The sequence below is a fragment of the Chrysochloris asiatica genome, unplaced genomic scaffold (assembly GCF_000296735.1).
Source record: "Chrysochloris asiatica unplaced genomic scaffold, ChrAsi1.0 scaffold00027, whole genome shotgun sequence".
Lineage (NCBI taxonomy): Eukaryota > Metazoa > Chordata > Mammalia > Afrosoricida > Chrysochloridae > Chrysochloris > Chrysochloris asiatica.
The window spans coordinates 22,786,279-22,800,903 of record NW_006408545.1 but is presented as its reverse complement, the minus strand read 5'-3'; the positions used below and the strand labels follow the sequence as shown (position 1 = coordinate 22,800,903).

Here is a 14,625-nt window from a genome sequence, read left to right as displayed (position 1 = left end):
CTGCAATGTAAGACATAATTCCCAATGAAAGAAATATAAGAAAGTGGCAAAAAGATTTATGCACAGACAACAAATCAAAATACAGAAAAATACAAGAATGTATTTAACATTAATACATTTTTTACAATGAAACAGAAAATTCCAGAAGACTTTTTGAATATTTAATTTATAAATTTGATGAGTGGCTATTTTAAATTGCCGTTTTGAAGAATATATGCATTATACACATTAAACTACATTTTCATTCACCTATCCTTTCTGCAATCCACCTGAGCATAAATGGACTCTTCAGGTCACAGTGACAACCCATTAATGCCACCTCAGCTGAGCTTTGGAGAATGTCTGGGAAAGAGGTCTACTGGTTCTCAGGCTGTGGTAGTTTTACTGCATTTCATTCATAATCTTTAAACCATTACCATTACTACACATGAAAGCAATTAAAGCTTAATTTACAACTAAGACATTGGCACCCAAAAGCTCATCTAGAACTCTAAGACTAAACACTATTAATGTTTCTGTTTATTTTCTTCTTATAAATATTACTTTATAAGAGTATATACATAGGTACTCAAAGCAGTAAATTTTAGCTTATATTTTGTGGTTTCAAACTATAGTTCACTATTTATGATAAGCCTATCAACTCGATGTTCTTTAAAAGCACAAATCATAACAAATGAGTTTCTTGTGGTTAATGAATTAGGAAAGATTATTAAGAGTAAAAACAATTACCTACAAGAAAAAACAACTCTTTGCCTCTAACAGTTGCCCCAATAATTTTCAATTTTATTAAAAATAGCTAGTAACAGTTGTTTCATATTTAAAGAGATCACATATCAAGAAAATAAAACAATGGAAAGACATATATAAAACTCTGAAAGAAACAAAACTGCCAAACAAGAATCATATATCCAGCAAAATTGTACGGCAAATTTAGGTCATTTTCAGACAAACATAAATGTAAAGCATTTGTAAAAACTACACCAACCTTACAAAAACATTAAAGGCAGCTCTTTGGACAGAGAATCAACAATAGCAGATAACAACCTGAAACTAACATACATGATAATATCACCTAGACTCAACCCAGATATTGTTGTTGTTAAGTGCCATAGCATTGGTTCCAATGCATAGCGACCCTTCCAAGAAGCTTCCAAGAAGCTACGGATGGGTTTGAACTGCTATCCTTGTGGCTCACAGTCCAGTGCTGAGGCGGTGGTAGTGGTGGTGTGTCATGGAGTCGGTTGTGACTCACAGCAACCCTGTATAGGGTTTTCGAGGCTGTACAGGTTTTCTACGGGAGCAGAAAACCTCATCTTTTGCATGCGGAATTGTTGGTAGTTTCAAACTGCTGACCATAAGATTAGCAGCGCGACTTGTAACCACTATGCTATCTGAGAAGTATGCAAAATGAAACAGACCTACAAGACTGATAACAGAGAACCAGAGATACAATTGTAACAACAAAAAAATCCATAAAGGGGCTGAGTTCAACCACTGACCTGGAGATGAGAGAGAGAAGAGGAAGGGCTAGTTGATCCAAAGTGTGGTGAGACCGGAGGGACACCTGAGCCCATGGACAAGGATATAGCCATAGGACTAGAGCTGAGAGTGAAGTATCCAGCTAATATGCAGTGAGGGGAGACACAAAGGAACACCCAAACTTTCAGGTAGTACCAATCTAACCTAGCCTTGATGGCTTGATAATCAGAACTGAACTAAAGGAAGATAAAAAAAAATTTTTTTTTTGATACAGGAAACAAGGGTAAATTGCTACAATTTGACCTATACTCATGGAGGTAGTAACTCTAAATACCAACAGAGAAGGAAGGAATCTTCACATCAAGTATTAATGCTATCCCCTCTGTACACAGGGTAGATAGGGACAGGCAACTTAGACATTGGCTACTTAAAATGAGGGGGCAATAAAGGCATGAAGTGACCGGCTTACAAGTTTTCAAGAGGGAGTTTGGTATCAGAGTGTTCAGGGGAAGGAAGAGTCCCCACTGAAAAGTTTTCACCTTGTCTAGACAGGTCTAGAAAAGAGAGGGGGATAAGATAAGATTCTTATGATTCAATAGTGAGTAAATGGTATCACAACTAATTTTGATTGTCATAACTGTAAAGATAGACGTTTTGTAACAAAAATGGGTAGCAGTTAATCTTACATTCCAGAAACAAAGGACCCTAGGACCATCATGGAAGAAGAGTACAAGTGGAATGCAAGACCTTATCCAGAGAACCAGCAACACCAGAAATGGAGGCAGAGATGGGGACATGGAGAGAGAGGGAACAGCTAAGGACTTATTGGGAAGTGAGGGACTAAGAGCTGGTGGTTAGGAAGCAGACTTGCAGAATGTGCCCTTTGGTGTTGTAAATTATTATATAAGCCTGAATGATTTAAAAAAAAAAAGAGCTAAAGTGAAAAGAGAGAAATACTTTTATCTGATGGTACATGGAAGGGATTATAATCATTGTAATGAAACAAGGCATAAAACTGATGATCTGACTTGTAAACTTTCACTAAATTCACAATAAAAACTTAAAATAAAGAAATAAAAGGAAATCTGAGGAAGTATGTAGAAAATAAAACATGGTTTGACCAAAAAACCACACAGTAAAAAGACAAAATAATGTAATTACCGAACTTCAAATGAAATACTGTAGATTTCAAGAAAGCAAGTAAAAATTAATCTAACTATAGCCCTAATAAGTAGACTAAGCCTTATTCCTAGCCCTGACCTAGTCCTTACCCACTGACATTAATACAAGTCCTAACAATAACCCTAAGAATAAACAAAGTCCTACGTCTAGCTTACATCCAGCTATAGTTCCAACACTAACCCTTTTCTTCTACCCAACCCCACCAGGAAAAAAATTACGTTTGTGGAAAATGTAATTAAAAGAATGCAATTTTCGCATTAACTTTATGAAATCCCTCTCGTACACACTGTAAACATTATATTAACTATAAAGATATATATTAACCATGAAATATCTATACTATCTTTCAGATAAACTATATACTATCTATATAATATTAATATCTGTAGCATAAACACTGCACTGTGAATCATAAGGTCAAGAGTTCAAGCCCACCAATCTCTCCACAGGAGAAAAATAAGTCTTTTGGCTCCCGCAAAGATTTACAGCCTCAGAAACTCTATACGGGGTTGCTATGAGTCAGAACTGACTCTATGGCATTTAACAACAGCAATAATAAAAATGCCTCAATGAGCATATGAAAACTATAAAAAGTACTAAACATTTTTTTGGAATCAGCTAAATACAGCAGAATTATATCTGAACCTATTATTTTCAAAATAGCTTTCTGTTACAAAACATTATAAAGCTTATGATTCCAACATTATTTATTACATATGCAAAAGAAAAAGTCAAAAAAATGTCTCAATATATCAACAGTGGTTTTTTCCCTCTCTATGGTAGGATTACTGATTTTTCCCTCTTTTTTTTTTTTGCTTATCTTTGTTTTCTAATTTTTTTTTTCCATAATAGGTATGTTGTTGTTGTTGTTGTTAAGTGCCGTTGAGTCGGTTCCGACCCATAGCGACCCTGTACAGGGTTCCCGAGGGTGTAAATCTTGACGGGAGTAGAAAGCCTCATCTTTCTCCCGCGGAGCGGCTGGTAGTTTCGAACCACTAACCTTAAGGTTCGCAGCCCGATTCGTAACCACTACGCTACCAGAGCTCCTTATAATAGGTATATATTGTTGTTGTTGTTAAGTGCCGTTGAGTCGGTTCCGACCCATAGCGACCCTGTACAGGGTTTCCGAGGGTGTAAATCTTTTCGGGAGTAGAAAGCCTCATCTTTCTCCCGCGGAGCGGCTGGTAGTTTCAAACTGCTGACCTTAAGGTTCGCAGCCCTATTCGTAACCACTACGCTACCAGAGCTCCTTAGGTATATATTAGTTATATATAAAATGTTGGACAACAGACTTCAGTTTCTTAAGAGCTTTGTTTTCAAAAATGTTCACAGTTAAATATCCCATTTACCACTATCAACATACTTACATAATATGGTTCTGCTTCCCTTTCAGTTATCTCATCTTGATACAGCGTGAAGCAAGTTGGAATTCGTCCAAACCACACATCTCGAAGCACATCTTTGTCATCTGTCATTCTTCCAGTGGTTCAAGAAGTACATATAGGCTAAGTCCTTTTTTCAACCAAAGTCAAACTGAAAATAAAATAAAGAACATTAGTTGAATCCTTGCATAGATGAATCTGCTACAAAGCAAAGGAAGACTACAAGGAAAATATTAATACCACAAAGATTATTCACTGCAAAAATTTGTGTGGTGGACATTCTTTAGAAGAAATGCAAGTATCACTACAGGAAATTCTACATGCAGAGCAGTTAAAGAGATCACAGAAGGAACCAATTCAAAATTACTTATCCTAGTGTATGCAAGTAATAAACTGCTGCCAAAGTAAAACTCTGCTTGCATCCTCCTTCCTAGAAGGTGGCTCTGTTGCTTATTCAAAATGAATACTTCATGTATGCTCTAATAATCCCATGTAGCCCAACTCCAAAGGATCTGATTTCCACAATTATCCTGGCCCCACCAAGTATATTCAATCTTGTTCTTTCTGTATACAAAAATACACATCTTGTATCTTTATTACCCAGTCTAGCTTTCATCTTGTCCACAATTTGATCCCACCAATATTTCTAAAACCAGAATGCTTTTAGAAAGATGGTGAAACTTCATATACATACTTGGGGCATGTCATCAGGAGGGGACATCCCTGAAGAAGGACATCATGCTTGATAAACTAAAGAGTCAGCAAAAACAGGAAGATCATCAAATAGATTATCTGCCATAGTGGCTGCCAACTCAGGAACGATTGTGAGGATGGCACAGGACCAGGCAGTGTTTCACTTTATTGTACATGGGGTCACTATGGGTTAGAAATGACTCAATAGTACATAACACAACAAATATTTCTAGTCTGATTCCATGCATTCCTTTACAGTAATCTTCTAGTAAACGCACTCTCCAAATCCTTTAATCTGTGTCCGATTCCCCTTGCTTAGTTTACTCTTCTCTCTATTCAAATCCTACCCACTCTGCAAACCAGCTCACAATACTCTGTTCCACTGAAATACTACTCCTCTAACCTCTTAAAATGTTTCCTATAATTAAAATACAGCACTGAATCTGTAAACGGAAATATTGTATGGTTGAAGGACACTTTTTTTACTTCTGTAATATCCAAGTGCCACTGAGTACTAATATTCTGCAAGTAAATAACACCTCAATGAACTGTACTATTAAATGCTAAAAGAAACACTGTTGATAATAAACGCATAGAGTTAACTCAATAGTGACAGTTGAATACTGAGATTCACTATCCTCCTTCTCCAAATATTTCCTATTGTTCAAAAGCCAGCTAATTTATAATAATATATGAGGGAAGGGGGTTCAAAAAGTTTGTGGGCAATGGTACTAAAAGATCACAGAATTTTTCCACAAACTTTGTGATGCCCCCTTGTATAAAGAGGTGGTGGTGATAATTACATGCCATGAAAGCCGGTTCCAACTCATAGCAACCCTGCAATAGAGTTTCCGAGGCTGTAAATCTTTACGGGAGCAGAAAGTCTCATCTTTCTCCTGCAAAACTGCTGGTAGTTTCGAACTGCTGACCTTGAGATTAGCAGCCTGATTCGTAACCACTACGCTACCAGAGTTCCTTCCTTCTCCAGTGGAGACGGTAAATTTGAATTGCCGACCTTGCAGTTAGCAGCCCACCTCCTAACTCACTATTCTATCAGAGCTCCTGTTGTATGCAATGGAACCACTCTAAATCACCAAACATCAATTATTAACACCAAATTATTCATGGAACTTATTTGCTCTTTTTTCTTCCACTGACCAATGTCAAATATATTCAGACTATCATAAATGAATTAGACAAAGGGAAAAACTCAAGCAGAATTCTGAACTTTGAATTATGAAAGGGCTTCAAACAGCTTATAGAAAACGGAATGAGAAGATAATGAAAATGTTTCATGAACTTTTGAAGTCCCCTTGTACTGCCTTTAACACCTTGTAGGTCAACTGGATGCAATGCCATCTATAGATAAATGAACTACAACAAGTTTAAAAAGTCTGCACAAACTCACAAAATCATTACGTAATGGTGAAACCAGGATAAGAATTCTGGTCCCTTGAACAGAGTTCATGTTCTTTCCACATTACCAGTGTTTTAACTCATTAAAATCTACCTATAATAGACACTATTTTAAGCAAATGACACATGCATTCAAAGTAGATAAATTTCCCCCCTGGATAGACTTCAAATTCAAAGAACATATTCAGTTTCTGCACTCTGCAGAAAATTTCCAAGTTTACAAAGCACACAAAATTAACTCACTAAAAATAGGCAAGATGTCTTCATTACATTAAGAGTATGCTCTTTTTGAACTTATCAGTGGCAGGGAATAATGAACTCTGTATTTATAGTAAATGTAAAATTCAATCTGACATAAAACTGGTAAGCAGTGGTTTCCGTAACCATGATACCCAAAGCTAAACCAAACCCAATGCCACCAAGTCAATTCTGAAGCATAGCAATCCTATAGGAATGAGGACAACTGTACCGTAGTTTCGAAGTCTGTAAACCTTTACGGAAGCAGACTCCCATCTTTCTCCCATGGAGCAACCAGGGGGTTCAAACTGCTGACCTTTCACTTAGCAGCTCAGCACTTAACCCACTGTGCCACCAGGACTCCTGTAACCATGATCCATCCAATGAATCACTCCCCAGCTCTTACTCATGGAGCTCTGGTAGTGTAACAGTTACGAATCGGGTTGCTAACCTCAAGGTCGGCAGTTTGAAACTACCAGCCATTCCACTTCTTCTGAGAAGACAAAGTCATGCAGTGCCATTGTTGGTAGTGACTACCAACAATGGCACTGCATGACTTTGTCTTCTCAGAAGAAATGGGTAGAAAATATAATTCAAAATTAAAGTAGGTGTGGTCACCTAGAGAAGCGCAGTGGCTCTACCACAAGGTCTGCGGTTCGAGCTCCATGGGAGAAAGATGAGGCTTTCTACTCCCTTGAAGATTTAAGGCCTTGGAAACCCTATATAGGTCGCTATGAGTCAGAACCAACTCAAGGACACTTAAAGGCAAACAATAAATGGTCACCTAAGGAAAGGCAACTGAACAGACTCTTCCCTTCTTCCCAGCGACTGTCCTTTCCCAAAAAAAAGTATTACTTTGATCATATATGTATAATAAAAGTATAAGCCACGGTCAAGAAGTCATGGATTGAGTTTGGCAGCACTCCAGTAAATGGAAAATAAGCAACTGAAACTGTATTTGCTTTGAAGCAGCTCATAGGCCAGAAAGCAGTGAAGTTCACTGTAGCCAATCTGTACCCAAGTACATCTCACTGGACACAGACAGAAGAAAGGGCAGGCAGTGGACAGAGCACACAGAGCTGCCACAGCCCAAGCACAGCTGGTACCATGATAGGCAGGGACCGAAGGACACATGTACTCAGGTCCCATGACACTGAGCAGCAGGATGATGTGGGTGCACACTTCCCCAGCCCTGTGGAGACCCCAGGTAGGCATCGGACCCATTTCATCCAAGTGAGGGACACGCATGCAACCACTCTGAATTTGTAGCTCTAACGTCCACCCCACGGTGTGTGGATGATGGGGCCGAATGCAGCATATCGACCTCACCCAGAGCGCTCAGACTCATGGACCTCCAAGGATGGGGCTGGCCACCCTGTGAAGAGCTGTTTCCAGGGCAGAAAAAAATGGTTTCTTCTTGCGCTGAAGAAAGCAGTTTGCATAATAGGGAAGGAGGGGCTGCTTTAGAAACTTGAGGGTAGGCTGATGAGGATATACTGCTAAGAACCTATCCCCCGCACCAACAGGCTCTAAAAGAGAAGATTAACCTCAAATCCATTGAACCGGGGAGCCAAACTTGAAATTGCCAATACATGCAAAAACATTGATACTGTACACTTATGAATACATCATGCCGGTCGTGCGGAATTTGTTGTTGTTGTTGTTCGGTGCCATTGAGTCGGCGCCAATTCATAGCGACCTTATTATGCACAGCAGAACGAAACGTTGCCCGATCCTGGGCCAACCTCACTATTGTTGCCACGCTTAAGCCCACTGATGCTACCACTTGGCCTATCCATCTCGCTGGGAGTCTTCCTCTTTTACTCTTACCAAACATGATATCCTTCTCCAGCGACTGGTCCCTCCTGACAATAGGTCCAAAGTATGAGAGACGAAATTTGGCCATCTTGGCCTCCAAGAAGCATTCTGGCTGCCCTTCTTCCAACACAGATCTATTGGTTCTTTTGGCAGCCCATGGCACTTTCAATATTCTCCTCCAACACCGTAACTCAAAAGCATCAATTCTTCTACAGTCTTCCTTATTTACTATCCAACTTTCACATGCATATAAGGTTATTGAAAATACTTGGGAGTATGTAAAAAATGTATGTTGTTAAGTGCCGTTGAGTCAGTTCTGACCCATAGCAACCCTGTATAGGGTTTCTGAGAAGCAGCTGGTGAGCTTGAACTGCCCACCTTGCAGTTCAAATGGCTTTGCAGTCTGGCGCATTAACACACAGTGCCACACTTTACTTGCCTAAAATCAGTAGATCATAAAAGCACTGACACTGCAACATGATTTGCTGTAACATGGGATCTAGGCAAGTCACTACTTCTTAAGCCTCAACTTTCTTACCTGTGAAACGCGATAGGTAATACTCACCAGACTGTTGGGGGGTGGGGCACACAATGAAATGTCTAATCTAATACAGTGCTGAGCACATGCTAAGTGCTGAGAAGTAAATGCCGTTAGCCCTTTGATGCTAAATTTGTAAAATGAAACTGGATCATGAAGCATACCAAATGGAGGACTGTGGAGGTCTCAATTTCAACCAACAGAATTAAAGCACCTGCAAGATTTTATTATGAGGAAATAAAAACTAATCTGCTAGCAGCCTAGTCAGGAAGCAATTTTATCAACTAAGGTATAAGTAATGAGTGCCTGACCTAGAATGGAAGTAATGGATTGATACAAAAAGATATGAGTCTTTCCAAAAGGAGTAAACAGATCTTGGGGTAAAAATGGCTGAGGGATAAAGAACAAGGGCAGGAAACGCCCTAATGCTGACAGCAGGCCATACATGAGGGAAACTAGAATCAGAAACTACATGGATTTAAACTATCACTTATTAGCTGAGTGTCCTTGGACAACAAACCTGACCTGACTAAGCTGCATACCTGTTAAAATGAAGATAATTCTAATTTCACAAGTCAATTCCAATTCATGGCAGCCCCATGTGAATCAGAGTAGAACTGTACTCTCTCTACCGGGTGGACTCCAACCTCTAACCTCTGGGTTAGCAGATGTATGCATTAACCATTTGCACCCCGTAGGGAAACCCAATTTCACAAGGTTGTTGAATGATTAATGGTAGTCACTCAAATTGTAAATTGTGTATGTTGTTAATGCATGGTTTCCTTATGCTTCCATGGCTCCTCTGCCTAAGCACTCTTCCCCTCTTACCTCTTCAACAAAGTTTTCATCTTCCTTTTTAAGAGTCAGTTTAACACCTACTCCTTGGGAAGCTTTCTCTTTGACAGTATTCGGTCTAATTAATAATTATAATTTCTATAATAAAACTTACTACACAGAACTGTAGCTATCTGTTCATCTTATCTTGCTTCTTCCCCTCCCCCCACACTAGGATTTGCATGTTATCTAACAGCCACAGCTGGGTCATAGTCACCTTTATTGTCGACACTATTTGCATAATCAGCATATAACAGCCCCTGAAATTTTTGTTTAATCACTGAAAAAAGATATAAAAAAATATAAATTCCCCAACTATTCTAACCCACTGTCACTGCATCAGTTCCACCGCATAGGTCAGAAACGGAACTGCCCCACAGTTGTCAAGGCTGCAAATCTTCACAGAAAACTGCCATATCTTTCTTCCACTGAGCAACGGGTGGGTTCGAACTCCAGACCTTTCTGTTAGCCAAGCACTTTAACCACTGTTCCCCCTGGGCTCCTTAAAGAATATGTCACTTAAAAAATGTTTCTACCTAAACTCATTTCCAATCCAATAAGTATTTAAATTCAACAATTTTAGAAATATTTAGAAATAGTTTTCCCTCTCCTACACTAAACTGCACTACCATAATCATGCATCCAATTTAAAGGAAATATTTGCAAGCAAAGAAATCCCAATCTATGAAGCAATCTATTAGAAGTAAGCTTCTTGAGTAGTATATTTCCTGCTTCTGTACCTGAAACAGGGTTGTTAGTGTTACTGTTGCTATTGTTGTTGCTAAGTGCCATCGAATCAGTTCCAACTCATAGCGACCTTGTATAGGGTTCCAAGGAGCAGCTGGTAAACTTGAATCAACTGCGGTTCAAAACGACTTTGCAGTCTAGCACATTAACGTGAAGCACCACACTAGGACTCCGTTAGTGTTACTGGTGGTGGTGGTAGTTATGTGCCGTGGAGTCGGTTCTGACTCATAGCGACCCTTTATAGGGTTTCTGATGTTGTAAATCTTTACAGGAGCAAAAAGCCTCATCTTTCTCCTGTGGAACAGCTGGTAGTTTCAAACTGCTGACCTTAGGGTTCACAGGCCAATTCGTAACCACTACACTACCAGAGCTCCTTATTAGTGTTATTGGGTGCCCTCAAGTCAGAATCAGAGTTCTTATCGTTGTTAGGTGCCATTCAGTGGGTTCTGACTCATAGTGACCCTATGACAACAGAGACACTGCCCCACCCACCCAGGCCATTCTCACAATGGTTACACTTGAACCCAATGATGCTGCCCTGTGCAAATAAATGCATCTTGTTGGGGTCTTCTTTATTGCTGACCCTCCACTTTACCACACATGATGTCCTTCTCCAGGGACTGTTACCTCCTATTAACATGTCCAAAGATGAAGTCTTACCATCCTGGCTTCTAAGGAGCATTCTGGTTGTACTTCTTCCAACACAAATGTGTTAGTTCCTTTGGCAGTCTATGGTACTTTTAATATTCTTCTCCAACACCTTAACTAAATGCATCAATTCTTCCTTATTCATTGCCCAACTTTCACATGCATGTGAGGCTACCGAAAATACCATGGCTTGGGTCAGGCCCACCGTAATCCTCAACTGGTACCTTTGCTCTTCAACACTTTAAAGAGGTCTTGTGTAGCACTTCTACCTAATGCAATATATCATTTGATTTTTTGACTGCTGCTTCCTTAAGTGCTGACTATGGATCCAAGCAAAATTAAGTCTTCAACAACTTCAATATTCTTATTTATCATGATATTACTTATTGGTCTAGTTATAAGAATTTTTGTTTTGTTTATACTGAGGAGCAATCCACACAAAGGTTGTAGTCTTTGATCTTTATCAGTTAAGTATTTTATGTCCTCTTCAGTTTCAGCAAGCAAGATGTTATCATCTTTATACCGCAGGTTAATGAGTCTTACTTCAATCCTGATGCCATACTCTTCATATAATACAGTTTCTCAGATTATCTGCTCAGCATACAAATTCAGTAAGAATACAATCCTAGCAAACACCTATCCTGATTCTAAGTCATTCAGTATCCCTTGTTCTATTTGAACAACTGTCTCTTGGTCTATGCACAGGTTCCTCATGTGCATATTAACTATTCTGGAATACCCCATCTTCACAATGTTATCCTTAACTTGTCATCAATCACACAGTCAAAAGTCTTAGCAAAGTCGATAAAGCACAAGCAAACAGTTTTCTGGTATTTTCTGCTTTCAGCCAAGCTCAATCTGACATCGGTAATGCTATCTACAGGCACACCACCACTACCACTTAGTTTTTACACTGCCTTCTTTTTCCTCTCAGCTAATGGTCTTGCTTCCTATTTCCTTTTATCATGTTATACTGGATCAGTGTTTCTTAAAAGAGTTTTACTGAAAAGTCCCCAACCTGCATTAGGATGGGAGTGTTAAAAGGCCCCAGTTCTTGAACCACTCCCTCAAGCATCTCTCTTATGGCTTTGCTGTTGTTAAGTGCATGTCAGTTCCAACCCACAGCAACTCTGTATAGCATTTCCGAGGAGCAGCTGGTTGAACGCCAACCTTGAAGTTCAAATGGCTTTGCAGTCTGGCACATTAACCCATAGCACCACACCAGGACTCCTTAAATATTATTTATCTGTTAACAATTACCACAGTCATAACTTCAGCCCAGACTTCTCTACTGTATTCATTTCATTTATACTAATGCTTAATGATACATCCACTTGGAATTCTAATGTTGTTGTAAGTGCTATCAAGTCGGTTCTGACCCATAATGTCCTGTATAGCACTTCCGAGGAGCAGCTGGTGAGCTTGAACCACCAACCTTGCAGTTCAAACCGGCTTTGCAGTCCAGCACATTAACCCACAGCACCACACCAGGAACTCTAATAGCATCTGAAATTTAACATGCTCAAACTGAACATGGTTTCAGTTCTTCTCCTCTTCTCTCCCCTATTTCTTTTGTGGTCTTCCCCATAAGTGGAAACGTCATTCTCTAGTTAAAAAACAGTTGCAGAAGAACCAGTGTGTTTAAATTATGGTGCTGGAGAAGAACATTAAAAGTACCATAGACTATCTAGAAAACAAACAAATGTGTGTTGAGAGAAGTACTAAAGTACTGCACTTTAGCAGCCAGGATGGTAAGACTTCATCACTCATACATCAGACATGTTATCAGGAGGGATCAGTCTCTGGAAAAGGATCTCATGCTTGTTAAAGTGAAGAGTCAGCAAAAAAGAAAGACCACAACGAGATGGCTTAAACATAACCATTGTGTTGTTGTTGTTGTTAGGTGCCATCAAGTTGGTGCCGACTCATAGACGGTGCAAACTTGGGCAGTGTTTTGTCCTGTTGTTCATAGTCGCTATGAATCAGAACTAACTAACAGTGTCCCTGTGAGTGGAAACCAACTCTGCAGCACCTAACAACATGAGTGACCATGTCAGAAAGAAGCCCAAGCCACACGAAGAGGCCACTTGTAGGGGCCGTAGGCCCCAACTCCAGTTGAGGTCCCAATTGGAGTCAATCGCAAGCCGTCTAACAGAAGAAACCTTCAGATGATTCCAGCCCCTCATACATCAAGTTACCCCTAAAGGTTGTTGTTGTTAAGTACCATGGAGTCGGTTCCAACTCATAGTGACCCTGCACAGGGTTTCCAAGGCTGTAAATCTTTACGGGAGCAAAACGCTTCATCTTTCTGCCGCGGAGCTGCTGGTAGTTTTGAACTACTGACCTGAGGTTGGCAGCCCAACTCGTAATACGCTACCAGAGCTCCTACCCCTAAGGTAGGGTCTTCCTAACTGAGGTGGAGACACCACAGAATAAAGACAACATCAGGTGAGGAAAAAAACAAAACAGTTGCTGTAGAGTCCATTCCAACTCATGACTACCTCAATTGTGTCATAGAAATGCGCTCTATAAAGGTTTCAATGGCTAATTTTTTTCCTGAAAGTGGATTGCCAGGCCTTTCTTGTAAGTTACCTCCAGGTGGACATGAACCTCAGATGGGTTAGCAGCCGAGCATATTAACCTTTTGCACCATCCCAGGATTCCATTATTTAGTTGCTCAAGCCATAAGCCTTGTTGTAATCCTTGACCTCTCTTTTGCACCTAAGGCCTGCAGCTTAAAAGCAATTCTGGAACCCAGACATTTCTCATCACCTCCACTATTACTCCCTAGACCTAAGACAACTTGACCTTTAATCCGAAAAACTACAATGGCCTACTAACAAGTTCATTAGTTCTACTCTTGGTGCATTCAATCAATGTATCAAAAAGATCCTTTTGAAGCAGGTCAATCAGTTCACTTCTTTACTCAAAACCTTCCCATCTCATTCAAAGTAAAAACCCAAATTCTTACACAGTCCTTCGAGGCCTTATATGACCTGGCCCCATCTCACTCTTTCAAGTCTGATTATCAACTATTTCTCTCTCCTTTGCCAAGTTCCAATCAAGCTAGATAGTATGCAGCTGTCCCAGGCCTTTGTGGTTGCTCTTCTTATGCCTGAAGACCTTTCCCCACAGACATGCTCATGGCACCCTTCTTTATCACCTCTGGTAGTCTAGTGGTTACGAATCGGGCTGCTAACCTCAGGGTCAGCAGTTCGAAACTACCAGCTGCTCCATGGGAGAAAGATGAGACTTTCTGCTCCCATACAGAGCTACAGCCTCGGAAACCCTGTACAGGGTCGCTATGGGTCGGAACCAACTCGACGGCACTTAACAACAAGGTCTTAGCTCAGATAGCTTTTCTAAGGTCACCACTGCAATTTCCTTCACACAACAACAGCATTCTCCATTCCTCTTCACTTTTACTTTTCTCTATAGCACTTTTCACCTTCTGATACATATTTTAGCTCTCTTAGTTTGTTAAACTAGTCAAGGAGTCCTAGTGTGATGCTGCAGGATAATGCACTAGACCGCAAGGTTGGCTTGAACCAAAAGGTCAGCAGTTCAAACCCATCAGTCACTCACTGGAAACCCTATAGAGAGTTTCTATGCATCAGAACCAAACAACAGCATCAACGTGCACTTGGGACT

General features: G+C 40.0%; 1 protein-coding gene across 2 annotated transcripts in view; it reads right to left on the bottom strand.

The window, feature by feature from the left end:
• The window catches only part of LOC102815151 (autophagy protein 5-like), a 177,985-nt gene extending 173,791 nt beyond the window's left edge, over nucleotides 1–4,194 (bottom strand). For both annotated transcript variants that reach the window (XM_006839960.1, XM_006839961.1), the window contains exon 1: nucleotides 4,029–4,194. In XM_006839960.1, the coding sequence (XP_006840023.1) occupies nucleotides 4,029–4,136 (108 nt within the window). In that variant the 5' untranslated portion in view covers nucleotides 4,137–4,194. The remainder of the gene's footprint in view (nucleotides 1–4,028) is intronic.
• Between the last annotated feature and the right edge of the window lie 10,431 nt (nucleotides 4,195–14,625).